The sequence below is a fragment of the Candidozyma duobushaemuli genome (assembly GCF_002926085.2).
Source record: "Candidozyma duobushaemuli strain B09383 chromosome Unknown E_B09383, whole genome shotgun sequence".
Lineage (NCBI taxonomy): Eukaryota > Fungi > Ascomycota > Pichiomycetes > Serinales > Metschnikowiaceae > Candidozyma > Candidozyma duobushaemuli.
The window spans coordinates 928,074-955,386 of record NW_020289900.1 but is presented as its reverse complement, the minus strand read 5'-3'; the positions used below and the strand labels follow the sequence as shown (position 1 = coordinate 955,386).

Below are 27,313 nucleotides of genomic sequence, written 5' to 3'. Positions count from 1 at the left end.
GCCACTTCTGGAAGAACTCATATTGTTCTTGGAAGTCAAGGCAAGTCCTGTAGATGTTCAACAGCCTATTTTCACCGCCCGTTCATCATTACGTACTGGTCCACAATTGCACAAAAGTCTCCCTGTCTAAATCTCCTCTTCATCGCTGGCAAATGGATCGAGCTCAGGAAAGTCACCAACTTCGACCTGCTTGGGTCTCACAAAGCTGCCGTGATTTGGCTTCGCTTCAAAAACACGAAGCAGTCCAATCAGACCGTCGTTTTTACCCACAGGCTCGTCAAACTCAATTCCCACCCAAAAGCTCTCACCTTCATCGAGCTCCTGAATCTTGCCAACGTACCTGACAACGCCCCTCCTCTCACTGGCTATGTTGATAACACGGCACCTGCTTCCCACAGTGATCCCTTCAGCAAGTCTCTCGTTCTGCTCCTGGATCAATCTCTGCTGTTCGTCAAATTTCGGATCAAAACGGCCGAGTTGGTTCTGTTTCTTCCACAGAAGCACCGTGTTGTTTCGCTTGGCGTACTCCTCCTCTGAAAGCTGGAATCCTTCTGAGTTATCTTCCAACGCCGCTAGCGTCAGGTCCGGGTTTTCGTCAATCACGTGTATTCTTGAATAAGCGGCAATTCCCAAATCAGACACGTTTTTGTCGGTCTTTTCACCGGCTTTGTGGACAACCTGGTACTCACTGGAGGTCTTGACAGGATAGTAGTGTAGAGTCTGGAAGGCAGTCTCCACGCCGGTGATTTGCTCCAATCTTTGCAAAAAGTACTGCACCAGCCACTGTGGCGAGATTCTTCTTTCGGACGCCGTGAGATCCGACGTGATGTACACGAATAAGTCCATCTTGAGTAGTAGGTGGAGTGTGTGGTGCGAAAACACATTTTCATCAACACTTTATCAGCATCAACACCTCTATTCCCCAACATGAGCCACAGGCAGCGCCGAGACAATCGGGGCGACAGAAACAACAACAGAGACAGACACGACAACAGAAACGAGCACAGAAGCGATAGGGACAGAAACGACAGAAATGACAGAGGCAGGTCGTACATGAGCAGACAGGAGAGACCCAAGAAGGAGGCCATTCTCGACTTGAACAAGTTCAAGGACCAGAAGGTGGTGGTCAAGTTCATTGGTGGTAGACAGGTTGTTGGAGTTTTGAAGGGTTTCGATCAGTTGATGAACTTGGTGTTGGAGGATGTCACTGAGCAGCTCAGAGATCCTGAGGACGATGCTGTTTTAACAGAGAAGACGAGGGATTTCAAGGTCGTGGTGGTCAGAGGTCCGCTGTTGTTGACCCTTTCGCCGTTGGACGGTACGGAGAGCATCGAGAACCCATTTGTGGTGGACCAGCAGTAGTTGCTAGAACGGCGCCGCCGTGATGTATAAAAATAACCAAAAAAATAGCGATGGAGCGTTGTAGAGGTGGAGGGCCGGGAGGACGTTGTATTTAGGGTGGGAGATTGTGATTGTGGAATGTTTTGATGACTTTGATGCTATGTCAGGTAGGTGTTGCGATGGCATTTTGCCAGAAGAGAGCTTTCGAGGCTGGGGAATATTAAAATGGGATCGAAGGACTTTAGGTGAACTGGCTGATAATGGGCTTCACTATCTTGATCAGAACACTCATATCAGTGAGTTGTGGGTACGACGAAGCGGTGATAGATGCAATGATCATGAGCGTGGCAAAGGCGAATAGACTGGTACGCTTGAAACATCGCTCTCATGATTTGCACTTGGTATCTGACTTTTCTAGAGGCGTTCATGGTACGGCATTGATCAGGGCACGGTACCGAAATTGATTCGATTGAATAAGCCATCATTGAATGTGCATTCACACTAGACGTTTTATAGGCTTTGCTTCAACCTGAAATCTGCCATAACGCCAACATTGACTGGCTCAATCGTCTTTGGCTGGCCTCTTGAGTTCCTCATTTGCAACCATTAGATAGTGACGCGGGAACACCAAGGCGTGATGAAGAAATGGAAATATTGAGACGCCTTCAAAAGTTCAAAAAATCTCAGGACGCTTTTAATCCCAAAATCCAAAATTTCATCAATTAAGCCGTGCAATGAGACCGCCCGTCGCTTAAATCCATCACCTCACCTTATCTTGCTTGGCTTCAGGACATCGCGCCAAACTCATCGCTGTCTCCACCATCATGTCTGTTTCCAACGAGGTCAGCAAAAACGTCATTCTTTTGTCCCAAACCAATCAGCTTCGAGGTTTGTACTCCATCATCAGAGACCAGCTGACCAAACGTGGTGATTTTGTGTTCTACTCCGACAGAATCATTCGTCTCTTGGTTGAGGAAGGTCTCAACCAGTTGCCTGTGGAAGAAGCCGTCATTGAGTGCCACGGCGGCCACAAATACAATGGCTCCAAGTTTTTGGGTAAGATCTGTGGTGTTTCCATTGTCCGTGCTGGTGAGTCCATGGAGATGGGCTTGAGAGACTGTTGTCGTTCTGTGAGAATCGGCAAGATCTTGATCCAGAGAGACGAGGAGACCGCCTTGCCCAAGTTGTTCTATGAAAAGCTTCCTGAGGATATCAGCGACAGATACGTGTTTCTCTTGGACCCCATGTTGGCCACTGGTGGAAGCGCCATGATGGCAGTAGAGGTTTTGTTGTCTAGAGGAGTGAAGATGGACCGCATCCTCTTTTTGAACTTGTTGGCTGCGCCAGAGGGTATCAAGGCCTTCCACGACAAGTACCCCGATGTGAGAATCATCACCGGTGGTATTGACGAGAAGTTGGACGACGACAAGTACATAGTGCCTGGTTTGGGCGACTTTGGCGATAGGTACTATTGCATCTGATTACATGCATTTTCTGTGAACGCAGTCGGGGTCCTCTGCGTACTCCTCTTGAGTGACCCACATTTTGCGGAACGTAGAGAGACTGGCGAGGATAGAGCCTCCGATCCATGTGGTGTACTTGCGCTCTGGTGGAGCGTAGATCTTGATTTTCATTTTCGTGTCTTTGGCCACATTTCTGTTGTTGGCCCATATGCTGGCGTTGCTCTGGCTCGACTGGCTGGCCTTGAGCTCTTGAAGAAGACGGTCACCGAAGTTGCGAAGAAGCGTCGTGCCGCCTGAAAGGATGATGTTTTGGTATAGCGTGGGACGAAGGTCTAGGTCTGTTTTGGCGATTGAAACCGCCAACAATTCATCGATGCCAGGCAGCTCGTCGCCAATGAGCTGCGGATTAAATAGAATTTCTGGAGCACGAAACTGCTCGAGCCCCAATTGGAGTGTGTGTCCGTCGGGCAACTTGTAACTGGAAAAGAGGTCCATGCCGTCTTGAGTGGAGGCACCTGAAGCTGCAGCAGCGGCCAGACCACCCATGAAGTGTGAGTAAGTCACGCCAGAGTATAGTTTTTCGTCACGCTGAGGCGCCTTGGAGACGTAGCAGCATTTCTCCTTGATTTGGCGGGCAATGTCTAGTTCCGAGCTCGACAGTAGGTTGATGCCCAGCATCTGTCTGATCTGGAAAGCTAGCTGGTCTGTGACGTCCCTGCCTCCAATATCCATTCTTTTAATCGCTGTAGGCAACGAAAACCCATTGTACACGGGCACAACGTGGCTCACGCCGTCGCCAGAATCAAGCACCACTCCGGTAGTTCTTCCCAGGGCATATATGGAAAGCACAGCCTGAACAGACACGTACACGCAAGGAATGTTGAACGTTTCGAACATGATCTGGCACATGTGGTCTCTGTTTGCCCTAGGGTTGAGGGGCGCCTCTGTGATCAATAGCGGATGCTCTTCCGGTGCTGTTTTGAGCTCTTTGGTGAACGTATAGTGCCACAAACGCTCCATATCTTCCCAGTCGTTCACAATGCCGTGTTCTATAGGGTACCTGAGCCGGAGAAGCCCGCGATTTTGCCGTGCCGAGCTCCCCACGTACGCCTCGATGTTGTTGTATTTGGATACGCTTTCGTCTGCCAGAGCCACTGCCATGATTTTCTGGTACTTTGGGCGTCCGACCAAAGAAGGTTGATAAACTTTGGGTTTTTCCTCTCCGGCAAACCCGGCCTTGATATTTCCAGACCCATTGTCTAGCACGATAGGCTGGTTATAGAGGGTCTCCTCTTCCATGGTGGTAGTATTCGCGGTGCGTAAACATCAACACTGATCAGATCCACCTACTCTCGGCAGAGCCCACTTATAACATAAAAAACAAATAAAAACATAGAAAACAAACCATCAGAAACTGCTATGCTGCACTTGAGCACACTCTCCAACGCACAGAAGGTCCAGATCAGGAACGCCTTCATGTTAATTGACAGCGACTCCAAGGACTCCAAGATCACCAAGTCTGATTTGGTAAACGTCCACAAAACCTTGGGTGTGCCTGTTCCGTCCGATAAACAGTTTGACGAAATGCTCGGTGGCGAGGAGCTGGTCGATTTCACCAAGTTCTCCCAGATCATGGCGCAGGAGTTTTCCAAAATCGACGACAGAACTACGATACACAATGCCATTCGTGTTTTTGCTAAAGGCGAGGAAACGCCGGTGCAGATAGACGCCGATAAACTAAAAGAGGCCTGTTGCTCGGTGCAGTTGGGTGAAATAGGTTCAGGCGACCATAGGCTTTCGAGGTCTGCGTTTGATAAGCTCACCAAGGGCTTTGTGTCTGAGCAGATGGACGGGTCCAAGGTGTTTTTGGCCGAAAAGTGGCTTGACGCTTACATTGAGTGAGCTTGAGGTCTTTATGAGCGGGAGATTGTGGGAATAGCAGACTGGGATTGTTCGGCTGAGCTGTTGATCTATATGCTGCTTTCCAACAACCCGTGACGACTATATCGAATGGGGCTTTCTGAAGGCTTTCTCGATATGATCTCCACAACATGGCCGCTGATTTCATTCTACTTACGACTAACGATCAGAAACGACACACCACCAAAAATGCACAACAGAGCAACGCACATCGAAAACAAACACAACTGGACTGAGGCTAGCGCTCCTCCAAGAGAAAACATCGGTCCTCTTAAACAAGAGGACTACCACAAATATACTATACCATCTCTTCATCCTTCCCATGTACACCACTCCACTCAATCCCCACACCCCCTCCAAAGTCCATAACTCTACAATCTCACCGCTGATTTTTATATTACATATGCAAGGTGCCCTGAGGCCCGGTCGTTTCCCTTACTGGTCGAGGATCAACTCGTCACATCCCCAGTCCTCGTACGAGCCATCTGGCAAGTATCTTCTAATAACCAATGGCGTCTTTCTCTGCGCCAACTCCTTCATGGCAATCTGCAAAGGGTCGGTCTCACCCTCAATGTCCACCAACACTGGAGCATTCAAAGAGATCTGCAAAGCTCTGGTACCCAACACTCTGGCTCTCTCGTACTTCGTCATGTATGGCGTGGTGGTTCTGTCCTCTTTGGGAATGGAAAGTTCACGGGAAGTCTTGACTCTGACCTGGGCATCAGCTTCGCTGAAACCTCCGTTGATGATGGTTCTTCCATCCTCAGCCTTCATGCCCACGTCCTCGCCGTCCTGAGCACCTGCAGGCTCGGCAAAGTCGTCATCGGAAAAGTGGTCTGGGGCATCGAAGTCCTCGAAGTTTTCCGGCGCCTCGTTGTAGGGTTCCTCAACGTCAGACATGGTTGGTTCTCAGAGTTGAGCTTCTCATCTTGAAAAACACTTCTTGGTGTGCTTGTGTGCAGGAACATCACCCAGATGGGCACTACAAACGCTACACTTTGGTCGGACGGAACCTATATTTAGTCCATGCAGAGGCTGCTTCTAGATGTCGTGGAATATGCGTGATTAGGAGAGTTACAACTCATCGGCGTATGGCAACACATCGGTGTTACCGACAGCAACGTAGTTGAAAGCGCCCAACTTGGCGCCCTTGGCGCTGTCGGCGGTGATCTTGATGTCGTGTGGGTACTCGAAGGACTCCTGCAAAGCAACAGACACCTCGGCGGCCTTGATGGCGTCCGACAAGGAAGAAGCAGTGAGGCCCTCGACGGCCTTCTTGGCATCCTTGATACCCTGGGCCACAAGGTTGGCGTCCTGGCCGGTGACGGAAACGACAAACAAACCAGCGTCCTCGTATTTGTACAATCTGGAGTCGGCACCTGGGATCTGGGCCAATGGAGAAGCAGCACCCTTCAAGATGGAGGTACCAACAGCAGCAGACAAGACCTCGTACTTGGCAAAGTCCTTGGTGGCAACTGGAACACCAATGATGGCGCTAGACTCACCGCCCTTTCTGAAACGAGCCTCCTTACCAGTGTGGGTCTTGACGGCTGGGGCCTTGAGAGAGCCAGATGGCAAGGCAGAGAAAGCAGACTCGGCAACAAAGTTGGCCAAGTCAGACTGGTTGGCACCGGAGGCGTAGAGAGAAACGTTCTCCTGAGCGTAAGCCTCAGTAGCAAAGCTCTTGATGTCGTCCAAGGTGACGGTGGAGGCAGAGTCGTAGTACAAGGGGTTACCCAAGCCCTTTCTGAAGGTCAACTCGTGCAAGTGCTCCAAAGCAACAAACTCGGTAGAAGCGTTGGCAGCGGCAGCCTCGGCCTCAGCCACAGGCACCACAGTCTCCACAAGCTCGTGTGGTCTGAAGAGAGGCTTTTGCAAGGTGTTGCCCAAGGCCTCCACATAGTAAGGCAAGTCCTGCTTCAAGAACTGAGTCTTCAACACAATGGCGTCTCTGGTGACGTAGGAGGAGAAAGAGCCACCCAAGAGCTCGGACTCTCTGGTGAAACGCAAGGCGGACTTGACCTCGTTGTTGAGGAAAGCGTACTTGGACAAGAGGTGGGCCACACCAATCTTGCCGGCCTTGGAACCGGCATTGTTGACCTTCACCAGCAAGGTGGTCAAGTTACCTGGGGCATCTCTGGACACCAATTTCACAGGGGCAGTGCTGTAGGCACGGGAAGCACGGGACAACATGATTTGTGTGGTAGTTAGGTTGGATTTTTTTCGATTATCTCAATGCGATTTGGGTGGCAGTGATTGGCTGTGGTGTGTGCAGGCACAAGTCAATTTACCAGGGTAACGCCAGCAGCTTGTGCCAGCAGGTCGGTTCAGGTGAAATGAGTTCAGGTGAAGTTTGTGTTTTTAGTTTTCAATTTTGATTTGGTAGAAACGTCGGGTTCTTTGGCAGGACCCTGGAAGGTGCATATGTGCAGGCCATTTTTGCAGCCAAAGACGTTGAAGATAAAAAAACACGGCAGAACTTTGTTGATGAAGTAGTAGTATATGGAGTAAAGATTAAGTGTTTTCTTAGAATTGGCTTGCTTGGATTGTCAAGCTTTTCGGTTGTTTTGGTTTGAGAATGTCCTGTAAGGTAACGGCAACCTCGACAGCAACCGTGTCGTTTTGCTAATAAATAGTATTAGATATCGAACTTATTGGTTCTAAATAGGCATCAAGCTTAAGGAGTGAACTTTTTTTGAATTCTGTGTATTTACACTTCACCTCGAGTGTTTGCAATTTTCTGAGACATGCGTATATGTACATAAATACTGCGAATTATCGATGGTACTCAATTGTGGATGAACACCAATAGATAGATTAACGTATAATTTTAAATTCAGTGATTTTTTAAAAATGAGGCCGATCTTGCAAAATAAACCAATAGTGCTTTAGATGATGGATCAACGCTTCCGTTGGTTCCATAGAGTGACTAGCCCAGCAACCACTATATTACATACTACATCGCAGCAAATTCTATATCCTGTTTTCATGCTAGATTTGGGTCAACCGAAGGTTGGATTTGTCTTTGACATCGTGAGTCTGGCAGTAGTCGAAAACTAAGCGGCCCCAGATAAAGTCAAGGAAGATGACGATATACACGCCGCCCCAGATGAGACTCATGCTGAAGAAGAAGTTGGAATTACCGTTGCCCAACACGATCCAACAGTAGTAGAAGATTGGAGCGAGAAGCAAACAAACAATAAGCATCAACGCGTTAATGAGCATGAACTTGGTGTGTGGGATGACTGTATTCTTGAAAATGGGCAACATTGACAAGACAAAACCGAGGTCACCAATGATTGGGTAGGATTTGGAGAAGCAAAGCCAGGCAAACGACATCACCACCGCTAAGAAGGAGTCACCAAGGTGGGGCTCACTTGACTTCTCAAAGAACCTCACAGTAAGGGGAAGCACAAAAATGATGTGGTATAAGTTGAAAATCCCCTTGTACAACGGTGTGAAGTAGTCGAACATCTCGGTGAAGATGTACCACCAGAGGCCCATGTTGGGTGAGAACTTGTCAAAGAACAAGACATTGCCGTAGCACTGGTAAAGGAAGTCTGGAGAGCCCGAAAGCACGAACGAAAGGAGGATCAAGGTGGCGATGGATGCAAGGAAGATGGCACCGCTCTGAACAGCAATTCTAGTCAAGTCCCGCTGAGGTGAAACTGTGTAGGCGAGTGCAACAAGAGGCACCACAAGAAAAGCCGGAGTCAAGGATAAGTAGGCGGCCACGGCAAGCGCAATCATGGCTCTGAATGGGTTTTCGTCAACCACAACTTGCGCAACCAGCTCGATCACGAGAAAGTATGAAAAAGTGGCAGTTGAGTGGGACCAATTGGTCAAGATCATAAGCGGATTGAACAAGTAGAACGCAGCAATGAAAGTCGAGCTGAATGGCAGCCCCTCGATCTTGCTTCTTTTCTGTTGATGCTGGTGGTACCACTGGTTGATACTTATAAGCTTGCAGGCAATGCCCACATCAACAGCAGCATACAACACATTGAACACAATGTACACAAACTGTTCAGGCACAACGTCATTCACGAGATTAAGCACGGCAACAAGCAAAGGAGGGTGGTACACGATACCTCCATCGTACACGTCTAAGTCGTTTTTCAATAGGTAGAATGCTTCCTGGATCGACCTGAACGAGTCTATAGGTGTGGATGTTTCCACAGTCGAGGCCAAGGCATCTGTGATTTGTGGAAATAGCGTGGGAACCACCACACGAACAAGCGTGCCTATCACAAATACGGCCGTCAAGGACATGGTGGTGATAATAGGACACTTGGTGAAGTAGTATCTATTTGAGGCACGCGTGCAGGAGACTTGGTTTAGGTGGAAGTTGACACGAGAGAATCAATTCTAGTGGGATTGGAGTATTTTGATACTTTGATTGATTTCCTTCAATCTTCAATTATTTACTTTTGGTTTTTTTGCTCTTGGCGACACCTTGTGTTGATACCTACTAGTACTCTCCTGCACACCATCGAAGAAGTATCAACTACAACCACTTTCTTATGTCAACAGTATGTTCCCCACGTTCGAACTTTTCATAGCATATACTAACAGCAGTTTCAACCAATCAACCCCAAGCCGTTTCTCAAAACGCTTCTCAACAAGAAAGTCATTGTCCGCTTGAAGTGGAACAAGATGGAGTACAAGGGCACGCTTCTAGCCATCGACAATTACATGAATCTTCAGCTTGACGACACCTACGAGGTTGTAACGGAGGACCACGAGAAAAAGGAGGAGCTAATCGGAGAGATCTTCATTCGTTGCAACAATGTTTTGTTTGTTCGGGAGGATCCCGAGTCCAAGAGCCAGGAGGAGAAGATGGAGGAGTAACGGAACATGAATAGACGTTGGCAAACAAGAGCCAAAGAGGTACGATTTCCATTGGTTGAGTTTCATGAGCTAAATGGTGGAAGGCATTTTGGATGGCCTCATCGCTCTGAATGGATATGCTGAAAAATAGGATTACCTCCAGCAAATTGGCTTTTTCAGGATCTGTGGATGGAAGAGGCCTGAGAGCTTGATGCTGTTTGGTCAAATTCATGAGTCTTTATCAGAAATACCACAGATCTCATGGAAGCCTAAGTCATCACCTAGATGCCGCTACCGTATCGGTGCCAGTGCACCACTAACAGCAACAGACTAGTACATAGAAGCATCACCGCTCCATAACCCATAAACTCTACAGGGCTCCGGCGGTTTTATAGTACACTTTTTGTAACCATCCAGATCCACTATCCGACATGTCGCGCTCTCTCATAGTAACTATTCAGTGTTTCACTATGGCTGAACCAGCACCCTATGGGGGCTTCATGACAAGGACTATAGATGCTGAAAAGGAACAGGAAGAGAGGCTCAAGCTGCAACAGGTGGAAATTGCCATAAACGGTACACCACAGACGCTAAGACCCGAAGCTTTGCATATCAATGGTGTGGACAATTTATCAACAGAGGACTTGCAAGCATTTGTGGACTACTATCTCAATTTTGACAAAATCGGGGAAGACGACTACAAGGAGGTCGAACGCCCCATCTGGTTCAGAATCCAGTGGATCGACGACTCCAACGTGAATGTGGTTTTCAAGACACACGAAGACGCTGCTGAGGGTTTGGGAGCATTATCCATTTCTGGTGGAGCTTCTGAGGAGATGGTGAAGGAATTCAGTCAGGAGTATGTTTCCCAGATTGTTCAGGAAAGAGAGACAAAGTCATATGCACCCACCATAGCTTTCCACAAGTACCAGAAACGCATCAGCGAAGAGAAGGACCTTTTCGAGGAGAAAAAACAGAAAGAAGAGGAAGTTAACACCGGCATGGACGAGGACGATAGCTCCGTTGTGTTGTACATTAGACAGAGTCTTCAGTCAGACAGAAAAGTCAAAAACGCCGCTGTGTACTCGAGATACTATCTTCTCCATGGTGAGCCAGACAGAGAACAAAGAAGAAGAACAGCCAGACCCGAGCGTTCTAGCAGAGCAGAACGTGGTGGATACTCCAGGGACGAGGACGACGATGTGGATTTGTTTGCAAGCAAACTCAACGAAACAAAGTCTGCTCGTGAAGATGAAGAGGACTTGTTTGCCTGGAGATTGCGTGAAGCCTCGCCCGAAAGAGCCCCCAAGAGAGGCGGCAGAGGTGGCAGAGGTGGCAGAAGAGGCAGGGGTAGAAGGTGAAAAAGTAGACGTTTGTCATTGTAAAGTATGTACGTATAATCTAGACCTGAAAGAAGTTGGTGTACTCATGCTGCAAAGAACCATTAGAATGACATTTTGCTCTATTATCGGAGATCGTGGTCTAGTTGCCCTCTTGGCCGAAGTCGTTGGTGAACTTGGTGTGGTTTTCAATGTCCTGGGCGTTGACAGTGGGTCTGTTGCTCTTGACGGCCTTGATGAAGTCCTTGATCGTCAAGTCGGGCTCCTTCAACTCGTCGGTGCCAATGTCGAGCCAGCTCATTTCGCGGGCACCGTCGTCGCCAGGAGAGCACGGCGTGAGCTTCTCCACTCCGTCTTCTTCAACGGGTTTAAAGTGGGTAGCCTGCTGGATCTTTCTGATTGGCTGCATCAAGGCGTCTCTCACCACCACGGCAATGTCGTGGCCCGAGTAGCCGTCAGTCATTTCGGCCAAAACCCGCAAATCCTGCTGGTTACATTCACAGGACACGTCGCCAATGTTCAACTCGAACATGCGTTTTCTGGCTTCCAACTCGGGCAATGCAATGTAGATTCTCCGCTCGAATCTTCTTCTCACGGCGGCGTCCAATTGCCAGGGGATGTTGGTGGCGCCGAGAACCAAGACACCCTGTGAGTCGTTACCCACACCGTTCATTTGCACCAAAAGCTCGGTTTTGATTCTCCGCAGCGCCTCGCTCTCTCCTTCGCCTCGGGGCCCACACAAGGCGTCCACCTCGTCGATGAAGATGATGGAAGGCTTGTTTTCACGAGCCATGCTGAACAACTGCTTGACCAATCTCTCCGACTCTCCCATCCACTTCGACACAAGATCGGACGAGGAAACGGAAAAGAAGGTCGAGTTCGCCTCCGTGGCCACTGCCTTCGCCAAATACGATTTACCCGTACCGGGAGGACCGTACAACAAGATCCCCAGGGTGGGTTTCCTGTTTCCGGTGAAAAGCTGGGGAAATTTCACTGGGAGAATCACCGCCTCCTTCAAGGCGTCCTTGGCGGCCTCCAAGCCCGCGATATCGCTCCACTTCACGTTTGGCTTTTCTGAAAGAATCGCTCCTGCTAGCGCTCCACGGAGCTTCTTTGTATCCGCGTCGTCGTCGTCTCCATCCTTCTTGGCTTTAGTGGAACCGCCCGACGCCGACAGCTCGGCAGCATTGGATTTCAGCTGCTGCTTCTCCAAAAAATCCTTCAACTGCTCCGCCCGCGAGAGGTACTCGGTGAACTTGGACTTGATCAACTCCTTCAGCTTCTGGTTCTTCTCGTACTTCAACGCAAGCATCAAGTAGTCCAAGCCGTTGTAGTAGAGTTTGTACGCCTCTTCGTAGCGTGTGGCTGTGTCTGCATCTATGGCCTTTTGAATAAGGTCGATGCCCTTTGTGAGGAAGTCTGACGCTCCGGACATGCCTGTTGGTAGGAGGACAGATGGTTGATATGGTGGTGCGCGCACACCAGATAAGGTGGGCGGGATGGCAGTTTTGGAATTTTTATTTTTTGGGAATTGCAGGGAGGCAGATTGGAAGAGATTTATATGGCTTCATGGTAGACAAAAGGAAATGTTAAATAGGGCTTGGTGGGTCGGTTGAGTGGATGTTGCTAAGTTCTAAGATGGCTGCGAAAGGCTGGTGAGGCTGAACTGTGGAGGTGCCGTGTAAAAAGCATGGGGCTGGTGAGGCTTCACTGTCGACGTAGGGGCACTTTAAATGACATCTCATTAAAACGTTGGATTTATGAAAACAGTAAAATTTAAGTGACCTTTGTTTTGAGGACTAGGACTTGTAGAATTGAAAAGGCCTGTCAGTGGCCGCTCACAGCTGTTGTATGATGAAGCTCTTCGACCAGTAGAATGGTTTCATCATTTCACTATATTATTTCTTAACATGGTCGAAAGGCGAAGAAAATTACCATTCACCCATCACATCATACTGAAACAGTAGTATCAAAGACACTAGTATCGCGAAGACTATATCACCAAAGTTACAAATATTACCGAAGACACTAATATAGACGAGGACAGTGATAGTGACGTTCCCTGACCGTTAATTTTTGCAGCGTCCTGCAAAATATACAACCTCTGAAAAAGGCGTTTTCTAGCCCTTTCAGCTCAACTGATTAGAAAGTCGTCCGAATCTACTTAGCCGTTGTACATTGTTTACCTGTCATTGAAGAACTACCACCGTCTACAAGCCTCCTATTTTAACTCTTGCAAAAGTTAGCTTTTTTCCCTACACAATGGAGAACTCCCAATTCTGCGACTCATCAGATAAGCGAAATATTCATCCACCGGGAAAGCTTTTGACACTCCGATCTCCCATATCTTTCTGCTGGCCCGAAAAAGGATCTGACAATCAGAGCCACAGAAGCATTAGCTTTCACCTGAAGCTCGAGCCAAAATAAAGGACCTCCTCTGAACCACCCACCTACACTCAGACAACCAAAAAATCACAACTAGCCGGCCATTAGTCGAATCCACCAAACACAATCACAAATGGAATAAGAGAATTTTTGTTACTTTTGGAGTGGTTTGGAGGATTTTGGAATTTCAAGACAATGGGAGAAAAGGCAAGGGTCGGGCTGCTGGGTTGGGTGATTGTGTTGCTCCATTTTGAGACATGGCTGCAAAAGGCTGGTGAGGCTGAACTGTGGAGGTACATGAAGCAATGGGATAGTTTGGTGGTGATACTGTTTTGTGGTGGTACTGTTTGAGTGATGTGAACTCATTTCCTTCTTTGTGATTACGCTTTTTTCGATATCCAGCGAGTTGGTTGGGCATTCACAGCCTTAACAACCGTGCTGGTTCACACCTGCCAATGAAGATTTGTTAACCTTCAGAAAGAAAGCTGGGTTCAGCTGGGTTGGTAATTTCACCTTCTAGATAATATTCCTGAGTTTTGTCACACCCCTGTCGAATCACCGAAACATTGATCTACCACTGATAACAAGCCCAAATTGCGATTCGAGATGTAACTAGCCCAAACACCAATCCAAGCTGTATCAGGCCAAAATTGCTTCCGGGAAACGTTCCTGCCATCCGCCTTTAAAAATTCGTTAGAGTGTACCTGACCACATTGATGGCCTTCTACAACCAAGCCAATCAGAAGTCTTACAACAAGGACCCCATAACCGACAGCGCGGCAACGTAAGTATGGAAGACGGTTCAATAAAGAGGGTTCCCTTTACATGGGACAAGGGTAGCCTAATTTCTATCACAAATGATTTTGAAATCTTGTTAGATTTTGTTGCTCACCTAGACCATCTATGGCTTTAGCGGACGGAACAAATCAACATGTTACAAAACCACTTCAGGTAATTCGTGGTGACCTTGCTGGGGAAATTTCACCTCTTGGAAAGAAAACTGACTAATTCTTCGTGATGGTTGTAGATTACTAGGAAACACTATGTTTGTCCTACTAAATTGAAACGAGATGCGAGAAGAGGATATACGTAAAAGATGTTGATGAAGGTGCCGCTTTCTTACAGACATAGACTGACAAAAAGGAGCACCCATGATGAAAACTTGCCCTAGAACCTGTTCTGCTATCATGGGCGAAGGGATTAAATGAAGTCTCTTATCAAACAAGCAGGATGAGATTGTCATCCTTTAAAATGATCGAAAAGTCTTCGAAGTTGACTGTGAAGAAATACACCATTGCTTCACTGGGAAAGACAGGCTGACCTGCTGGTAAGGTTGAATATCCTAGCCTTCGTGAAGACTCATTTGATTGATGGTGATATCCAAGTCATGATGGGAAAGAGACCCTTCTTTACAGGCGACTTCGAAACCTATGTGAATGAAGAATTCAAGAGAAGAGAAATTGACTTCATGGATATTAAATCACTCTACTTCGATAGTTATGAAGCAATCGGAGTTTATTCTGATGACATGGATATGGAGAAAGAGGACACCATTTAGTCAGACCCCAACTGTGGCTGGTGATGGAGCCTGTGCTTGCGATTGATCCTTTTCTCTTGATCTTTTGCCACCTTGTTGCTAGAACCCCACACAACGGAGATATCACGTTTCATGGAGAGCACGTTTCTGTGACTCACAGGACGGATTACTCATCAGACGGGAAAATCAATCGTTCCGACGCCACTATTCCCCGTTTCAGATTCTCCACCGGCCCAATGGATGAAACAAGGAAAGTCCCTTAAACTACACCAGAACTACCAGAACCCATTTGGTGGTAGTCCCCTGAGCCACACATCGCGCGGCTGCTATCAATTCGCTACTTATACTCGAGAGTCAGCCAGACACCAGCTAACAAAATTCAGTAGAATTGGAAAGAATCACTTATTGAGTCTCTCGAAATACCCACCCTAAAACATTCACACACGATAAGATCCCTCAGCATCTGCATAAGTTCCGTTCCATAGCGCGCCGTGTGGGGCTTGACACAAAACCGTTGGGCAACAGAAGCCTAAATTGAATTCGTGAAGCTGAAACGGAAATATACTTTGTCGTCGGAAAACACTCAAAGCTGGTTCTCCAGATCCTCAGTTTTTGAAATTCTCATCCCCCACGATCGACCCCGCGTTCCTCCTCATCGATCCCATTATCTGTTCCTGCGACTATCCAATTAGTCATCTGGACTATATAAACGAGACCACTCCCTCTTTTTCCCCATCATGTCTCGTGTTTCTGTCTCGTCCTGTGACTCAGCGGCGGAGGCCTACGACCCAAAACCGCTAGATTCAGAATACTCACAGGCAAACCTCAACAGACAGGCTACCAATGGCTCTGGAGTGTCACGGATCCTAGAAGGCCTCAGGGATGAACACCAGCAGGACAACGAGGAGAATCTGATCAAGTCGGCCGTTCCGCTTGCCGAGGAGGCCATCTACGACGAAATGGACCGTATCTCTCGGGAGCTCACTAGACTGAGTAAGGATAAGGAGCCCCGTTCTGATTCTGTAAGTGAGGAGTCCCTGGAGGCCCTGGACCACCCGATCGATGGGTCTTTTGCATTGTGGCAGGCTGTATTGACGATGCTTTTGGTTTTCCTGACCTGGGGCGCCAACGCCGCTTTTGGTGTTTTCTTGAACTACTACATGTCCAACAGCCTGTTTCCTGGTGCCACGAATTTCGACTTTGCACTTATAGGTGGCATCGTGGTGTTTTTGGCCCAGGCCTTGGCGCCCATATGCTGCTTTCTCATTAGTATGTTTGGCCAAACGCCCATTCTTCTAGCGGGGTTGGTGCTCCAGACTCTAGGCTACATTTTAGCGTCCTTCTGCACGAAACTCTGGCAAATCTACTGCTGCCAGGGTGTTCTTGTGGGCTGCTCCTTCAGTTTAATTTTCATTCCCGGCACGTTGGTGCTTCCGACGTGGTTCCAAAAACGAAAGTCCACTGCGATGGGAATCTGTGTCTCTGGTGCTGGTTTGGGAGGGTTGGTCTTTTCCTTGTCCCTCAACAAGCTCATTTCTCAGACGGGAGATCAGAGGTGGCCCCTTCGTATGGTGGGCTTTGTTACACTCGCTACCACCTTGTTTGCAATCTGCTTCCTAAGGCCCCGGAACAAGAAGACAATCGACTTCAATACTTCAAGAGTCACCTGGGAACGTACGGTCGCAATCACCAAAGTCGTTTTCAACCCTGAGCTCTTCAAATCGCTCCACTATATTGTTTTGGGCTTCTGGTTTGGCTTGTGTCTCTTGGGCTACGTCATCTGTCTCTACTCCTTCTCACCCTATGCCTCATCCATAGGCTTGACTCACGACCAGTCCAACAACCTTTTGGCTATTTTGAATGCTGCACAAGTCGTTGGTAGACCGTGCGTGGGGAACATTGCCGACTACTGTGGAAGAACAAACACCGCCAGTTTCTTCTGCGTGTATTTGGCCATTTTAATTTTGGCATTCTGGCGCCATGCTACGTCGTACGCAGCTCTCATTGTGCTTTCAGTCTTACTCGGCGGCCCTGCCGGTGTTGGTTCGATCATGTCCCAATCGCTCGGCGCTGACATTCTAGACGCTCAAGAAAGACCCCACCTTATGCCTGCTGCATGGTCGGGTCTCAACATTATTGTCTCCATCTTCTCGCTCCCTTCAGAAGTTATAGCCATTGCATTGAAGGAGGAGGAAAACGCCAATCCCTTTGACCATGCCCAGGTGTTTACTGGGTGCATGTTTTTACTAGCATTTTTACTTCTTCTTTTCAACCGCGAGTACCTCGTGAGAAAGAAATTTCAAAAAAGAAGAGCGCAAGCTGAAGCTTCGTCGGGCTACTTGAAGGCGACTGACCTTGTGGAGGATGATGAGAAAGAGCTTACGAAGGCCCGCATGGAGCGTTACGACAGGTTACTCCAAAACAACATCAAGTATTATTTCATCCGCATGTTGTACCCCGTCATTGTTTGAACATCATTTGCATCCTCAAAGACAAACCCCAATATTTATTGATGCTGTCGCATCCTCAAATACATTCAATACATTGTAAAGAGCTGACCAGTAGTAGATTGGATGTCTTGGTGTCTTCTACAATGCAACATTAATTTTCCTTTTATGACGAAATATACAAGTACATGTTCCTTAACGGTTGGACTTGGCAACTCTCTCCAACTCGTCCTTCTTCTTGATGGCGTAAGAAGTAGAAGAACCCTTGGCAGCGTTGATCAACTCCTCAGCCAAACACTCAGCAATGGACTTGATGTTTCTGAAAGCAGCCTCTCTGGCACCAATGGTCAACAAAGCAATGGCGGTGTTGACTCTTCTCAAAGGAGAAACATCGACAGCCTGTCTTCTGACGGTACCGGAAGAACCGATTCTGGTGGAGTCCTCTCTGGCACCAGAGTTGACAATGGCGTCAACAACAACCTGGAGAGGGTTCTGCTCAGTCAACACGTTGATGATCTCCAAAGCGTGCTTGACGATTCTGACAGCCTTCAACTTCTTACCGTTGTTTCTACCGTTCATCATCAAGGCGTTGGTCAATCTCTCGATGATTGGGCACTGAGCCTTTCTGAATCTCTTGGAGGCGTATCTGCCGGCAGTGTGAGAAACAAACACTGGGGATCTAACCTGGACGTAGTCAACAAGAGAGACATCCTTGACCTCAACCTCCTCGAAAGACCACTTGTTGAACAACTTGATCTCCTGCTGGGCAGCCTGGACCTCAGCTGGGATAGGGGTGGCCAACTCGACCAACTGGAGCTCCTGCTGGACAACAGGCTCCTCAACTTGGACTTCCTCAACGTCAGACATGATTAATGAATTAGATGAATACGAGGTGGAAGAAGATTTTCGCCAGGAAGAGGTGCGAAAAATTTGTTAGCCTGGAGGTGCGTGTGCAGGAACACCAGTCTGAGACTTTGGGGCTGCGCGCTAATGTAGTGAACATCTGGGCATGCCTGCCGCATTCGGCCAAAGCCCTAAGATTCTCAGCCCTAGCTCGGTGCACGTGATGCACTCATCCCCAGAGTCCTTTTTGAAAACCCTTAATTTTTACGTCTTGCGGGGTCTAGTAGCTTACTGGATACTAGTTGTGTCGGGAAATAGCTTCAATGGGTAAAAAACTGAAATGCGTGTGGAGATAGACGTGGGTTGTCTCGAGAAGCCCAACTCCCATAGTTAAGGGTCCACACCACGCCATCTTACGCCACACCTGTCGAAAATGCACAAAACTTTCAGATAGATTTACTCACCACCTCAGAAATACAGACCTCGACCCCCTTTTAATTCCCATCAACCTAGCACCTGAAATGGCGGGTTTGTAGGTTTCCAGATCTTAAAGCCCAACCTGCATATACCGCAGAAAAATTCTATCTCCATTTTTACTCGATCCTCCCAATTAGGCAATGTAAATTCTGGTCCGGGTGTAACAGCCAGTCCGTTTGCAGCCATTAGGACCTACCCAATCCACCATAACCTTTGGTCAGAATAGGGTCGGAAGTGGTCCATTTTGACTTTACTTGATTCACGATATGAATTTGCTAGATTCATGATAATAAAGGAGGTAAAAACTGTAGATCACCTTGTCACCCTCTCTGTTTGATGATAATGCTCTACACAATAAAGAATCCCCCATATCCTAAGCCAAAAGAGGTGTTACAATGATTTCGTTTAACATCTGCCTCTCATAAAACAAGTCCCATCCTCGTTTTATTGCTTCACTTACAGTAACTACAGAAACACTTCTCTTGACCCCCTTGGTCTGACGATAATGCCTAAAAATTGAAGAATCCCCCATATATCCCTAAGTTCAAGAACAACCGCTCATAGAAATACTTGTACCCTCGTGTAATGCTTCCTCACCATCACTACACAACCACTGCTCTTGATCACATATTAATCTATTAAACACATACCAGTTTTAATCCCAGGTAGTGGGGCCAAAGGTCTCTCCATCAGCCAAGGTGTAAAATGGCTTGGACTGACCGTCGTAGTTGGTGTTGTAAACGGTGTTGCCCCACCACACAAGTGCACCTGCTGGATAGGACACACAAAGGAAAATGATGACTGCTGAGATCGACACACCAGAGTCGATAGCAGCAGAAAGAATGTACGTATACTTCACGTGGAAAGCTCTGAACCACTTGCGGATGTAGTGGTTGAAACCGTACGAAATGACGAAGTAAAGGGAGTAGTTGTAGATGGTGGATGGAGGAATGTTACCAGGACCAGTGAAAAACACAGGAGCATTGATTCTGCTGACCCAGTGCTTGGGCCATTTTTTAGCAACAAGCCAGGTGACAATTGGTGCAAAGAACCCGATAAGGAAAAACCACATGAAAGCATTGTAGCGCTTTCCTGGGTTGAACAATTTAGCAGGACCAACGGCACCCCAGATAATGGAGGCATTGAAGATGGTTCTACCATTAGCGCAGATAAATCCATCTGCCTGTTTGGGGTCACAGATGTTGTCGATGTTTGATCTCATCCATTCTTGCACACCCACATTGACCAAAGCAGCCACCAAAGTACCGATAATCTGAGCAAAGAACAAGAGTCTTGGAGGAATCTTCATATACTGAGCAATCTTCAAATCTCTCGAAAACTCAAGACCTTGTCTCATGGGAATGAAGCCGTACAACTTGACCATCATGTTAGCCAAAGGCTTACCCTGCCAGATGTAACCAGCCACAAGCTCGGTGATGATGTTGAGACCAACGTGCTGGTTGGTGATTCCTTCAAGCAAGCCCTGGGGAATAAAGTTGACAAAAGCAATCAACAAGGAGATAATAAGACCCCACCATGGAAGCTGAGTCTCATAAGCACAAACGGCTGCAAAGGAAAGACCAATAGAAATGACAAACAAGCCCAAGTACCACCAGTCGGGGGCTTCCTTGAAGTTGTTCATCAATCTCTTGTGGATATCCTCGCCACCGGCTCTTTGGTCTCTCAACTTTTGCACAATTTCCTTACCGTGGTACAAGAAACAGTGGACAAAAATGGCCACAACGGCTGCAAAATTGAGTGCATAGGAAAGAAGGTACGAAAATGGCACGAACAAAGGCGAATACCGCTTGTAGCTCTCCTCGTCAAACTCAAGGTTGCTGTTGAGCACTTTCGACACATTGTACTTTTTGGCTGTGTTGTCAAATGTCGTTGTCAGCATCACAGGCATGTACTTGGCGTACATGGTGTTGGTGTAGTATAAGCATGGCAAGACGATAAGGAAAAAGATGAACACAGATGCATAGGTGTTTGCAGAAACCCAGGCAGGAGTAGCCAATGGAGAGGCAGACATGGCCTGGGTGGCCTGGGTCCAGTCAAAAGAAATTGGGATAATTCCAAGTCCCGACTGTACTCCGAAAACCTGGTTGACAATGAGGTTTCTGGGCCAGATCCACGTAATAAAGTCAAAGTACGACAACGCCTTGAAAAGGTAGCCGGGCAACCAGTACCAGACAAAGGAGAAAATGGACACAATTCCGAAGAATTTGTATCTCGACATGGTCCAGCCGTTGGCGTTCATCTTATCGAGAACATCGCCCTCTTTAGAGTGCAAGGTATTGAAAAGAGACGTAGTCACCAAGGTCTGGGGCCAGATCATGGCGGCAGGGTAGACGATAAAACGTCTGGTGAGTCCAGCTGCACCGTAGCCCAAAAGTTGGGTGGAAAACACCAAAAGAATCATGTATCCAGCATCGAGACTCTGCTTGTAGAAGTTGGTCTGGGTGATGAGGATGTTCATTGCATACGAGGTGGAAGACGTCAAGGACACCACGATGGTGAGCAAAGCATGCTCTTGCTTGGAGTATGGGCCTGGGTTGAGCTGGAAGAAATCGGGAAGAAACGATGGCTTGTATTCTGGAAGTCTAGCCAAAAGCTTACCGATTGGAAACGACACGATCTGCGCCACAATGAAGCCGATGGTCAAGGAGGGGTAACGAAGCGAGAAGAACTGGTTCACGCCTGCAAACACAATCACAAAAATCAACGTCAAAGTCCATGTTCTCCAGTGGTTGAGCTTGACGTCAAGATCGATATCCAATGTCACCGCAGCACGAACCTCAGGATAGGGCGAGTTGGCCAAATCTTCCACGTTTCCCTCGTGGTACAGCCAGTCATCGTGCTCGAGCTCTTTTTCAACCTTTTCGATGTCCACCGAGGTCACAGTGTGGATAATCTCGTTGGTTTTGGCCTTATCTATGGAAGGGCCATTCTCGGACAGACTGGAGCTGTCAGAAACCGGTTGGTGGGACATGTCTAACAAAAGTGAAGAAGGTAGTGGATTCGTGCTCCATAAGTACGCAGCGAAGAGGTTGCCTCATTTGCAGGGAATAATTGGCAATTGCAAATTGCCTGCTCCATAGACGCAAGGCTGCGTAAGTCGCCGGCCGTGTACAGGATGACAGAGATAAGCATGGATGCAAGCCACGGCAGATTTGGTCTAAAAGTTTGGTGAATGAAAAAAGCATGCAATAGGGTGGTCAGATGCACCTTTTCAGCAGGCACCGAAACCTACCTAAGCGAAATTCTCGCCCAAACCTTAATTCCGCTGGTGTGGTTCACTGACACAATTGGCCGCGCGCTCACAACCGTCACTTTACCGATAAGCACGAATCACCCAAACCCACTAGCAGATTTTCCCAAAGAGCAACGCATCTCCCAGCCGCACAATCGCCGCCATGCGTCCGTGAAAGATGTTTGGCCTATCACTGCACGAGTAAATCAGGGTCGCGGCGTAAGCACAGCTGCAATACATGCCACAGCGAAAAGTGTGGCTTCAGGCCTGAACAAACGCCCCAGGCGGTATAATTATCCGGCTTGACGTTTAAATTAAGGCTTTTGCGGCGCTTTGACAGGTACGGATTTCTGGGCCCCGGAGGCCTCGACATAAGCGAGGATGACGAGATGAGGAGGTGAGAGATGGAGAAGGTATGACGTTTTGGGTTTAACATAAGAAGGTGACTTTGTGGATCTAAAATAAAAATGAGTATTCAGATTTCATGACCTGTGATTTTATTATAAGCTCTTTCTGGATCTAGCCTTGGTTTAGCTGGAGGTTAAAGGCTGTAGCGATGGCAGTGAAGCACAGCGCTTGTGTGGACTAGCGGCTTTTGCAAAATAGGTGTGGTGTAGGTGGGTCATGCTACAGAGGAAAATGGATTGTTAGCCATTTTCAGCAAGCTAATGATTATTGGCTAAAGCAAAGGAACATCACAACAGCTAGACCAAGTATGACAGTACCTGACGTTTATTGAATCAAAATCGAAAAAATGTTGCACAAATTCGGGTTCTGGTGTTTAGACAAAAAAGTACCAACAGACTAGACGACCTTCAACGGCTGCAAACCCATGCCTTTGGACCATCGAAGAGCAGATGGTCTCATGCTAGTATGAGGTGAAACCATGAGAGATGCACAACAAAAAAAAAATCACAGAATCCAAAAGATTTATTCACAAAATCATTAGATTATTTCAATTTTTGACTAAAAGTACTTCCTACTCATCGCTCCGTTTTCGGTGTCTTGGTATATGCCTGCATCGCTAAGTAGTACTCGGCGATTCGACCTCAACAAGATCGATCAAGAACATCACAATGGTAAGAAAGCCCGAGTACTACGGTATCAGGATTAAAGAAAGGAAGGATATCGTCAGGTATTTGGATGACTTCCTCGACGACAATGACACATGGTACAGCTTAAAAAGTAAAAATCGAGTTCAGAGCGAATTCCACATCACCGTGGGCCACAAAAACGATGCTAGTAGGCTGGGGGCCGCTTGGTACTGGCTAGGTGAAAAGTTGGATGCAGAGTATGCTGGTTCCATATTAACTAATGGCAAATTGGCCAATTTGACAGACCACTGTGATGTGACTTTAGTGAGAGCTGTAGTGTTTGACCGAAAATTAGTCACCGTGGAGGTGAAAATGGGGCAAATGTATGTGAGAAATAACACAGGTGGGTTTTCCAGGCAGCAGCTCGTACTCAAGCCCACAGTGGAGCATTTACACATCACGATAGGCACCACCTCGAACGCCATCAAACCGTTTCAACTGAACGTGCTTCTTCGTGAGCTTCATTCAAGATATGGAAAAACACCTCAAGAAGGAGAGTACCAACTTAAAAGCGGTTCTGCGGAGGTGATCCGGTTGGGGAGGAAATTGAACAAACAGCAGTTGTTCATTTTGTTCTCATCGAGGTGAGCAAGCTGCTCTGTATATTTGTTTAAGTAACGCCGATGTATATGAAATGTTGAATATGCGCAGGCTTCATGTTTCGAAGATATAAAGTTGTGCTGTGAATGTGAATCAGCCAAGCGCAAATGACCACCAGTTAATCACTTTGACCCATGTCGAAATGCAATTTTATGAAAATAGACGAGCAACAGCCTCCGTAGTGGAAACCTCCTCCAGCTCTTCCTCCTCCTCTTTGGACTCAGTCTCGACTGTCTCGCTTGTCTTTTCAGCCTCTTCGCTCTTTTCCTCCTTCACTCCATTCTTTTCCTCCTCAACCACATTCTCAGCATCCTTGTCCACCTTGGGCTTCTTATTTCTCGAATACTTCTCCTTCGAAGGCTCCAAGTACCCCTCTCCCCACGACTCATCCTCAAAGAGCTTTCGAAGCCTCTTGATGGCAATGCTCTTATCCTGTGCTAGCCGAAGACGTCTTCCGACTTCACTATTGAGTTTCTTGATATGCATAAAATTACAGTGGTCGCCTCTGTTGCAGGTATTCGTATCATGGGAACGGCATTTGGCGTCATGGAAGCTCTGTACCGGCAGCAACTCACAGTAGACTGGTTTTCCAGCAAACCACTCCTGATTTATCAGCATCACTGCCTGTTGTGCTGATACGGTGGAGGTGTATTTCACGTAAACGTTGCCACTGAGATGGAAATTCTCGTTTTCACAAACAAGCATGGAATCTATTTCGCCGGCTTGGGCAAGCCTTTTGTACACATCCGTGTAAAAATGTTCAAACGACTCGTTGGAGTCTGAGATGTCGCTATTTCTGTCTGTTTTTGGATTTGGATATAGATTGGCTAAAAGCACCGTTTTCAGCTCCTGCGGCCTGATGTGTTTACGAGCACACTTCTCGCCGTGCCTGCATGCTCCTATTTTCAGATAGAACAGACATACAGATCTGTCTTCCATAGCAGTTGGTGATGGTGTAGTAGCTGCTGCATGAAGGAAGCATCGGCTGTTATCAAATGTGTGCACGTGATATTGTGCACGTGACATGTTTGAAGTGTCAGAAAATATCCATGTTATATACAGGGATGAAACAAGTGCCCTTACTCCTACGCATGTCAGTGTCCCCACTAGTGTTTCAGAAAGTGTTTCATATCCTGCAACCCCCACGTAATGTCAACTACATTAGGCTACCTACTTTCCCACTTCTATAGCTACCTATCTATCAATACACTAAGAACCACTACTGTCCATCTAAGTGTAATATGTCTGCCCTCACCGCTACCGAATTACCTGCATTCGGTGCACCTGTGATCGAACATCTTTATAAAGATGGTGAAACCATTGCTTGCCGTCGTCAGTTTACCATTCCTTTCAAGCTTGAGTCAAAAGATGAGTATTTAGTTTGGCTTCATTGGGTGTTGATCGAAGTCCAGAGAGTCTTCGGAAGAAAGGAGTATCAATACCTCCTCACTTACCTCAGAACTGGAAAAGAGGCTGCTGATGAATGGTTGACTACAGAGAAACTCGACCCAACCACTGCTGAAACAGTCATCCTCCATTGCGAATCCATTGCTGAAGCTGTGATTCGGTCTGGAGTCAATCCCGCTGTTTGGGACGACCCTTGTTATCTGTTGGAAGGTTGGAGAGAGTCTCATTGGACCAAGTTCCAGTTCAGTGCTGGTAACCTTGTTACATTCTTGACCAAATGGGGGAACCAGTTCAGGATTGATGAAGCCAAAGGGATTCTGAACGGTCACAAGACATGGGTTTACCTTGAGGCCAATTCTTTCACCACTTATGAAGTGTACTTCATGGGATTCTTTGGAACCCACGAAGGGAACCACAAGGGTGCTGTGAAAGTTTATTTCAGTCGTTTGGGTGTTTCCTCAATCAATCTTGCTGACCGAGTTACTGAGAACTTTCCAGAAGACTCATATATCTTTGAGGCTTCGCAAGCAAGACCTAGGAAGTACTGACGTGAGACAGGTGTAGGACCATCTGTAAAATAGTTCATTGAAACTTAGTTGGTTGGATAATTTGAGGACGAGAAGACGTCTTTATATATTGCCCTGGCTGGCAAATATGGTGGATGATCAGCTTGACAAATACTCACCTTAGTAGACCGCCTTAGGTATGCCTCAGATAAGCCGCATATTTCATGGTGTCCCAACTGAACGCACGTACTGCATATGGCTCCCTCTTCAACATGAAGAGCATAGATAACCGAGTATGTAACGAATTTTTTTAATTTTTTTTTTTTTTTTTTTTTTTTTTTTCATTACGAAAGAAAGGATAGTACGAAACTCGGTCTTTCCGTGAGGTCCAAATCCATCGAACTTAGTGGGGCCATTTCCGTTAGCAGCGCGTGCATAAAGGTACATCTTCTTATCAATAGACATGCTCCATTTGACGCAGCTTAAAAAGCATATTGAACTTGTAACGTCACTTATACCTTTGACATTTTCATCAGATTTTCTGATTTTCTGAATTGAGAAAGTGTGTAATTTCTAGTCGTATTTGGCCGATTATCAACCCAATCGGGCATATCTGGTTACATGCATCACGACCATAAGCCGGGGACTTCATTTATTGCTAATTACTAAAATTCAAACAACTTTTTAAATTCAACCAACTTCTTCTTTTGCAGTGGTCAATCGATGATGCAATTTGCCAATTATACCCCACGCCCACGAGGGGGTTTGGTGAACTACTTTGCACCTCTTTCTCCAAAGGTGATACATCTCTATAAATACGAGTACGAGCCGGAGGGGGACGTCTATTGTGAGCTTGAAATCCCATTCACGCTCGAGCATCCTCAAGACCTTATATGGTGGTCTATTTTGATATTCCCAAGTGTTTCAAAGGTGTCTGGTGATCAGGTTTGCAATTATATTATGAAGTATGTCAAGGATATCGATGAGGGCACATCCTACTTGAATTCATTACCTGAGCAGCGCAGAAGAACAACAATGGCCAACGCAGAAAGCGTTTGCCGTGCACTCATTTGTGAAGGGATAAATTGGGGTCTCCCCCTATGTATGCGGATGGAGCATTGGATTCTTTCAAAAAAACGTACGATAGAGGATCGAAATTAACCGTGAAGGGTTTCATAAACTTGATGATCCGTTGGGAAGAACAGGAGGAAAATTTGACTGATGTAAATGTGCTTCCGAGTCAAATGCTGGCATTTTTACACACACATGTTCTTGACGCTAATTTTCAAACTATGATGTATAGAAGGCCATTTTTACCAGACGACTTCGAATCCTATGTTAGGCCAGAATTTCAGAGGAGGGGCATTGAGAAGGTGGACATCAAGTCTCTCTTTTTCAATCGCTATAATGACATGGAAGTCTACGCAGAGGACAAGTATTGGGACTATTTTCTTAGGTCATCTATACCGACAAATGGGGGAGCAGGATCTCCGGTCAGTAAGAGGCGTTTTATAAAATGTACTCATTGCCATAAAAAGGGACACTATGTGAACGACTGTTGGTTTAATCAGACTGGATTTACTCATGGTCGGGGAAAGCCAAAGGCGCCAAAGAAGGAAAATGGCAGAGGGAGAGCTTACTACAGAAACAAGAGGATTCCCACTTGAGGGTCTCCAACGAGACCATACAACATGACAGCACAAGGTTTGCTAAGAAATTCAATTCTACGAACAGAGAGATATCAGTGCTTCAGCACCATCGTGAAATTTGCTAATTAATCTTTGATACCAGAGGAAATAGCTAAATAAGGTACGCCGATATAGTTCTACCTTGTCAAAGACTATATTGTTTACTCACCCGCAATGTACCA

General features: G+C 47.0%; 16 protein-coding genes across 16 annotated transcripts; 7 read left to right on the top strand and 9 right to left on the bottom strand. All coding sequences in view use genetic code 12, as the record gives it.

The window, feature by feature from the left end:
- Nucleotides 1-126: 126 nt before the first annotated feature.
- Nucleotides 127-846, bottom strand: CXQ87_004654 (uncharacterized protein; the record flags this gene model as incomplete). Its single annotated transcript, XM_025483090.1, has 1 exon — nt 127-846. The coding sequence occupies one exon, from the start codon at nt 844-846 to the stop codon at nt 127-129; it is 720 nt and encodes a 239-aa protein (XP_025338033.1).
- Nucleotides 847-927: 81 nt separating this feature from the next.
- Nucleotides 928-1,362, top strand: CXQ87_004653 (Sm-like protein; the record flags this gene model as incomplete). Its single annotated transcript, XM_025483089.1, has 1 exon — nt 928-1,362. One exon carries the CDS (start codon nt 928-930, stop codon nt 1,360-1,362), a length of 435 nt encoding a protein of 144 aa, XP_025338032.1.
- An 803-nt stretch (nt 1,363-2,165) lies between these two features.
- Nucleotides 2,166-2,778, top strand: FUR1 (uracil phosphoribosyltransferase; the record flags this gene model as incomplete). Its single annotated transcript, XM_025483088.1, has 2 exons — nt 2,166-2,713; nt 2,772-2,778. 2 exons carry the CDS (start codon nt 2,166-2,168, stop codon nt 2,776-2,778), a joined length of 555 nt encoding a protein of 184 aa, XP_025338031.1.
- Nucleotides 2,779-2,822: 44 nt separating this feature from the next.
- Nucleotides 2,823-4,103, bottom strand: ARP1 (actin-related protein 1; the record flags this gene model as incomplete). The annotated part of the gene is made up of 1 exon (XM_025483087.1): nt 2,823-4,103. The coding sequence occupies one exon, from the start codon at nt 4,101-4,103 to the stop codon at nt 2,823-2,825; it is 1,281 nt and encodes a 426-aa protein (XP_025338030.1).
- A 120-nt stretch (nt 4,104-4,223) lies between these two features.
- CXQ87_004650 (uncharacterized protein) lies at nt 4,224-4,706 on the top strand (the record flags this gene model as incomplete). The annotated part of the gene is made up of 1 exon (XM_025483086.1): nt 4,224-4,706. The coding sequence occupies one exon, from the start codon at nt 4,224-4,226 to the stop codon at nt 4,704-4,706; it is 483 nt and encodes a 160-aa protein (XP_025338029.1).
- A 453-nt stretch (nt 4,707-5,159) lies between these two features.
- RPO26 (DNA-directed RNA polymerase core subunit) lies at nt 5,160-5,624 on the bottom strand (the record flags this gene model as incomplete). The annotated part of the gene is made up of 1 exon (XM_025483085.1): nt 5,160-5,624. The coding sequence occupies one exon, from the start codon at nt 5,622-5,624 to the stop codon at nt 5,160-5,162; it is 465 nt and encodes a 154-aa protein (XP_025338028.1).
- Nucleotides 5,625-5,798: 174 nt separating this feature from the next.
- Nucleotides 5,799-6,917, bottom strand: QCR2 (ubiquinol--cytochrome-c reductase subunit 2; the record flags this gene model as incomplete). The annotated part of the gene is made up of 1 exon (XM_025483084.1): nt 5,799-6,917. The coding sequence occupies one exon, from the start codon at nt 6,915-6,917 to the stop codon at nt 5,799-5,801; it is 1,119 nt and encodes a 372-aa protein (XP_025338027.1).
- A 798-nt stretch (nt 6,918-7,715) lies between these two features.
- Nucleotides 7,716-8,996, bottom strand: CXQ87_004647 (GPI-anchor transamidase subunit; the record flags this gene model as incomplete). Its single annotated transcript, XM_025483083.1, has 1 exon — nt 7,716-8,996. One exon carries the CDS (start codon nt 8,994-8,996, stop codon nt 7,716-7,718), a length of 1,281 nt encoding a protein of 426 aa, XP_025338026.1.
- A 1,028-nt stretch (nt 8,997-10,024) lies between these two features.
- CXQ87_004646 (uncharacterized protein) lies at nt 10,025-10,915 on the top strand (the record flags this gene model as incomplete). Its single annotated transcript, XM_025483082.1, has 1 exon — nt 10,025-10,915. One exon carries the CDS (start codon nt 10,025-10,027, stop codon nt 10,913-10,915), a length of 891 nt encoding a protein of 296 aa, XP_025338025.1.
- Nucleotides 10,916-11,036: 121 nt separating this feature from the next.
- On the bottom strand, nt 11,037-12,329 carry VPS4 (AAA family ATPase; the record flags this gene model as incomplete). The annotated part of the gene is made up of 1 exon (XM_025483081.1): nt 11,037-12,329. The coding sequence occupies one exon, from the start codon at nt 12,327-12,329 to the stop codon at nt 11,037-11,039; it is 1,293 nt and encodes a 430-aa protein (XP_025338024.1).
- Nucleotides 12,330-15,553: 3,224 nt separating this feature from the next.
- Nucleotides 15,554-17,287, top strand: CXQ87_004644 (uncharacterized protein; the record flags this gene model as incomplete). The annotated part of the gene is made up of 1 exon (XM_025483080.1): nt 15,554-17,287. The coding sequence occupies one exon, from the start codon at nt 15,554-15,556 to the stop codon at nt 17,285-17,287; it is 1,734 nt and encodes a 577-aa protein (XP_025338023.1).
- Nucleotides 17,288-17,458: 171 nt separating this feature from the next.
- On the bottom strand, nt 17,459-18,130 carry RPS5 (40S ribosomal protein uS7; the record flags this gene model as incomplete). Its single annotated transcript, XM_025483079.1, has 1 exon — nt 17,459-18,130. The coding sequence occupies one exon, from the start codon at nt 18,128-18,130 to the stop codon at nt 17,459-17,461; it is 672 nt and encodes a 223-aa protein (XP_025338022.1).
- A 1,108-nt stretch (nt 18,131-19,238) lies between these two features.
- Nucleotides 19,239-21,575, bottom strand: CXQ87_004642 (OPT family small oligopeptide transporter; the record flags this gene model as incomplete). The annotated part of the gene is made up of 1 exon (XM_025483078.1): nt 19,239-21,575. One exon carries the CDS (start codon nt 21,573-21,575, stop codon nt 19,239-19,241), a length of 2,337 nt encoding a protein of 778 aa, XP_025338021.1.
- Nucleotides 21,576-22,912: 1,337 nt separating this feature from the next.
- CXQ87_004641 (uncharacterized protein) lies at nt 22,913-23,518 on the top strand (the record flags this gene model as incomplete). The annotated part of the gene is made up of 1 exon (XM_025483077.1): nt 22,913-23,518. One exon carries the CDS (start codon nt 22,913-22,915, stop codon nt 23,516-23,518), a length of 606 nt encoding a protein of 201 aa, XP_025338020.1.
- Nucleotides 23,519-23,680: 162 nt separating this feature from the next.
- CXQ87_004640 (uncharacterized protein) lies at nt 23,681-24,469 on the bottom strand (the record flags this gene model as incomplete). Its single annotated transcript, XM_025483076.1, has 2 exons — nt 23,681-24,409; nt 24,455-24,469. The coding sequence occupies 2 exons, from the start codon at nt 24,467-24,469 to the stop codon at nt 23,681-23,683; spliced, it is 744 nt and encodes a 247-aa protein (XP_025338019.1).
- A 302-nt stretch (nt 24,470-24,771) lies between these two features.
- CXQ87_004639 (uncharacterized protein) lies at nt 24,772-25,485 on the top strand (the record flags this gene model as incomplete). The annotated part of the gene is made up of 1 exon (XM_025483075.1): nt 24,772-25,485. One exon carries the CDS (start codon nt 24,772-24,774, stop codon nt 25,483-25,485), a length of 714 nt encoding a protein of 237 aa, XP_025338018.1.
- Between the last annotated feature and the right edge of the window lie 1,828 nt (nt 25,486-27,313).